Source organism: Alligator sinensis, unplaced genomic scaffold (genome assembly GCF_000455745.1).
Source record: "Alligator sinensis unplaced genomic scaffold, ASM45574v1 scaffold1676_1, whole genome shotgun sequence".
Classification (NCBI taxonomy): Eukaryota; Metazoa; Chordata; order Crocodylia; family Alligatoridae; genus Alligator; species Alligator sinensis.
In genome coordinates, this window is record NW_005843223.1 from 15,416 (window position 1) to 19,588 (window position 4,173).

The 4,173-nt window shown below is 62.1% G+C and overlaps 1 protein-coding gene across 1 annotated transcript in view; it reads left to right on the forward strand.

The window, feature by feature from the left end:
- The first annotated feature begins 2,414 nt into the window (after positions 1 to 2,414).
- Positions 2,415 to 4,173, forward strand: part of CUNH2orf81 (chromosome unknown C2orf81 homolog) — a 2,960-nt gene continuing 1,201 nt past the window's right edge. Inside the window, exon 1 of the mRNA XM_025194487.1 lies at positions 2,415 to 4,087. Within this exon, the coding sequence (XP_025050272.1) occupies positions 3,797 to 4,087 (291 nt within the window). The 5' untranslated portion in view covers positions 2,415 to 3,796. The remainder of the gene's footprint in view (positions 4,088 to 4,173) is intronic.

Below are 4,173 nucleotides of genomic sequence, written 5' to 3' on the forward strand. Positions count from 1 at the left end.
GCGGGGCGGGGCGGGGCGGCGCGTGTGGGCGTGTGTGTGTGCGCAGCATCCAGATGCAGGCCCCGCACTCCCTGCCCGGAGCCCCCGACGCCCCGTTGCCGAGCCCGGCTGGATCGCGCCCAGCTCTCGGCTCCCCCGTGTCTGGGGGCCACGATCCCCCCGCGTGGCCCGCTGGGGACAGACCCTGCAGGGAAATGCCTTGTTGGACCTGGTGCTGGCCGCGGGTGAGGACCTGGTGAGGGGCTGCGGGTGCTTGCCCGCCGGGGTGACCGCGATCGTCCGTCCAGCGCGGGGTGTCCAAGCCCTGCAGCAAGGCAGCAGCCCTGGACTTCAGGAGGGCCGCCTTCAAGGACTTGAGGAGATTGGTAGGAGAGGCATCGCGGTCCCGGCGGGGAGGGGAGTTGGGAGTCCAAGACAAGCGGTCGTTCCTTAAGGAGACGCTCCTCCGAGCCCAAGGGGCGACAGGCCCAACACGAGTCAAAGGGGACAAGAGTGCTCAAAAGCCCCCTGGATCACCAACGGCATTCAGGAACGTCTCAAAGCTAAAAAGGAGGCTGTAGGAGGCCTGTTAGGAAGGCCAAGGTGGAGACAGACCTGGGACTAGTGACCAGGATCAAAGACAACAAGAAGTCCTTTTTTAAATGCATAGGGAGTAAAAAGAAAGCGCCGGGCAACGTGGGGCCCTGCAGGACACGCTTGGCAATCTGGTGGTTGCACTAGGTGATAAAGCTGACCTCTTTAATAGATTCTTTGCCTCCATATTTCTGGGCACGGACCGGGACATCCCCCCACCGGGATCCTGGACGAACTAAGCAGGGGCGCAGCCAGGCCCAGGGTCAGCGAGGACCTAGTCAGGGAACTTCTGGAGGGACTGGACGTGTTTAAATCAGCAGGTCCTGACGATCTCCACCCCCGAGTGCTGAGGGAATTGCAGAGGGCATTGCGGGACCCCTGGCATGGCTCGACGAGCACTCATGGTGCTCTGGCCAGGTGCCGGAGGACTGGAAAAGGGCCAATGTGGTCCCCATTTTCAAAAAAGGGAGGAAGGAGGACCCAGGAAGCTATAGGCCCGTTAGTCTTACCTCGGTCCTGGGGAAGCTCTTTGAGAAAATTATCCAGGAGCACATCTGCCAGGGGCCGGCAGGGGAGGTTATGCTCAGGGGCAACCAACATGGGTTCATTCGAGGCAGGTCCTGTCAGATCAACCCGGTGGTTTTCTACGATCAGGTCACAAAATCCTTGGATGCAGGGGTAGCAGTGGATGTAGTCTACTTGGACTTTAGGAAGGCCTTCGACACTCTCTCTCACCCCATTCTCGTTAAAAATCTAGGCAACTGTGTAGGCATCGATGCCTACACAGTCAGATGGGTCGCTAACTGGCTGGAGGGCCGCACCCGGAGAGTGGTGGTGGACGGGTCTTATTCGACCTGGAGGGCTGTGGGCAGTCGGGTCCCCCAAGGCTCGGTCCTTGGGCCTGCACTGTTCAACATCTTCATCAGCGACTTGGACGAGGGGGTGAAAAGCACCTTGTTCAAATTCGCAGGCGACACTAAGTTGTGGGGAGAAGTGGGCACGCTAGAAGGGAGGAATAGTCTGCAATTGGACCTGGACAGGTTACAGGGGTGGGCGGATGAGAACAGGATGGGTTTCAACACTGACAAGTGCAGGGTGCTGCACCTGGGGAGGAAGAACCCGCAGCACACCTACAGGCTGGGGAACTCCCTTCTCGTCAGTGCAGAGGTAGAAAAGGATCTTGGAGTCATTACTGATGCCAAAATGAACATGGGCCGACAGTGTGGGGACGCGGTCAGGAAGGCCAACCGCACCTTGTCGTGCATCCACAGATGCATCTCGAGCAGGTGCAAGGAGGTGATCCTCCCCCTGTACGTGGCACTGGTCAGGCCGCAGCTGGAGTAGTGCGTCCAGTTCTGGGCGCCGCACGTCAGGAGGGATGTGGACAGCACGGAGAGGGGCCAGAGGAGGCCACTCACATGGTCGGGGCAGCAGGGCAGGCCCTACGAGGAGAGGCGACGGGACCTGAACCTGTTCAGCCTCCACAAGAGAAGGCTGGGGGGGACCTGGGGGCCGCCTATAAACTTACTGGAGGGAACCAGGGGTGGATGGGAGAGACCTTGTTCCCCTGAGCACCTCCCGGAGTAACAAGGAATAACGGCCATAAGTTGACATAGAGTAGATTCAGACTAGACACCAGAGCATAGATTTAGGATAGACATCAGGAGGCGCTACTTCACTGTCAGGGCAGCTAGGATCTGGAACCAACTTCCAAAGGAAGTGGTGCTCGCTCCTACCCTGGGGGGCTTTAAAAGGAGGCTGGATAACTACCTAGCTGGGGTCATATGAGCTTAACTTAGTGGGGGTCATATGAGTCCAGTATTCATTCCTGCCCAGGGCAGGAGGTTGGACTCGATGATCTGCTCAGGTCCCTCCGACCCTACAGCTACATCTATGACCGCCCCCCGTGTTAGGTGTAAACCGCCAGCCTGCCCGGCGCTGTGTATGAGTAGGTGGAAAAGTATCCCTTGAAAGCCCGTTTGTGGAGGCCCAGGCACTTCAGCTTGCAGGCAATGCACAAAGCCTAGGCCCAGGCCGTGCCCCCGCTGCAGAGGAAGGCAAAGCCCTCCAGTCTGGACCAGTTTAAGCAGGGGGGAAATCCCTCCCTGCCCCAATTCAGCGCAGGGCTGAGCCTGAGCGCAGGGGCAAGACCCTCCAGCCAGGACCCTGCGGGGTCGGTGCAGCAGGAGCATTGGCCCAGCCCAGCCCCAGCCCCAGCCTGGGCTGCAGCAGCACCAGCGCCGCTGGGGGAGGCTTCAAACCCCCTGACACATGGAGCAGCAAGTCAGTATTTTCAGATGTGGCCCCACTTCCATGTGCTCAGGGAGGGCTGGGTCTGACGGGAAGGGGCTGCAGGGGGAAGAAGGGCGGGGCAGAGGGCAAGGGTCCACCCAGACCCCAGATTTATTGCCCTGCTGCAGCAGGGACCATTTTAAAGCAAACCTCCAATAAGTCGATTCTGTGCCCGGAGAACGATAACAAACTGATAGGTGTCCTGTATAGACCGGAGCTGTGGGGGGGGTTGTCTTTTATTTGGGGCATCTTATACTCAAGCAAGTACAGTAATTTCATGTAATTTCACCCAGCTCCAAGCAGGATGGGACCCCACGGCCTCCTCTCCAGGCCTCTGCCCCTGCCTCAACCCCTGCCCCAAGGGGCGAGGGAAGCAAGCCGCATGTGGCCCAGCGATGCTGCGGCAGATGGGGCAGCCTGGCGCAGCCCCGAGGGCCCGGGCCATCTGGCTGCGAGCACGTGGCCGCGGCGGGGAGCCCAGCAGAGCTGCGCGGGGGCTGCGGAGACGCCCGGCCCGTTGCAAGACAGCGCAGCAGGGCACGGGTCACCTCCGCCTGCTCCCGGCTGGGTGGGCAGGTGCCCTCGGGGCTCCTTCCGGGTGCTGCCCCCACCTTGGCCCTCGCCCGCTGGCACGTGGGGCATGAGCGGAGCTGCCGGGTCCTGAACCAAATGCCATGGGGAGCGGCACAGAGCGAGAGCCAGAGCGGGCTGTAACAGCTCCTGCCCTAGCCCTCCGGCGCCTATAGCATAACACCCATGTCTATATGGGCTCCCACGCTCGCGGGATCCCCTTCACCCCCTCCCTGCCAGCACCCTTCTAGCCACTGCCATCTGCCGGCCCCAACACTGCCGTGGCCGGGGGCTTCAGGCTGAGCGCGTCCACGTGCTCCCGCAGCGCGTCCCATTCACCGTCAGCCAGGCGCGCGAGGCCATGCTGCAGATCGCCGAGTGGCGCTTCCTGGCGCGGGACGAGGGCGAGGCTGGCCTGGCCGAGGACGCCACGTGGCAGGAGGATGAGGAGCCGGTGGCTTGCATCACCGACTCCTGGGCCCAGGGCTCTGTCCCCATCGTGCGCCGCAGCCTGACCCCGCTCCCGGAGCAGAGAGAGGTACGGGGGCTCCTGGCAAGGGAAAGCAGCTTCCCCGGCCCCCCCTGCCCCAGGCCGGGCACTGCTTGGGGTCCATCGCAGCAGGGCTGGGCCTGTGGGTGCCTCCTTCCCCGGGCGGGCGGGAATCCCTGGGACACTTCTGCCCTTCCTGTGCCACCGGCGGTGACCGAGCCCTTGCTCCGTGGCTGCCCAGGCTCGGG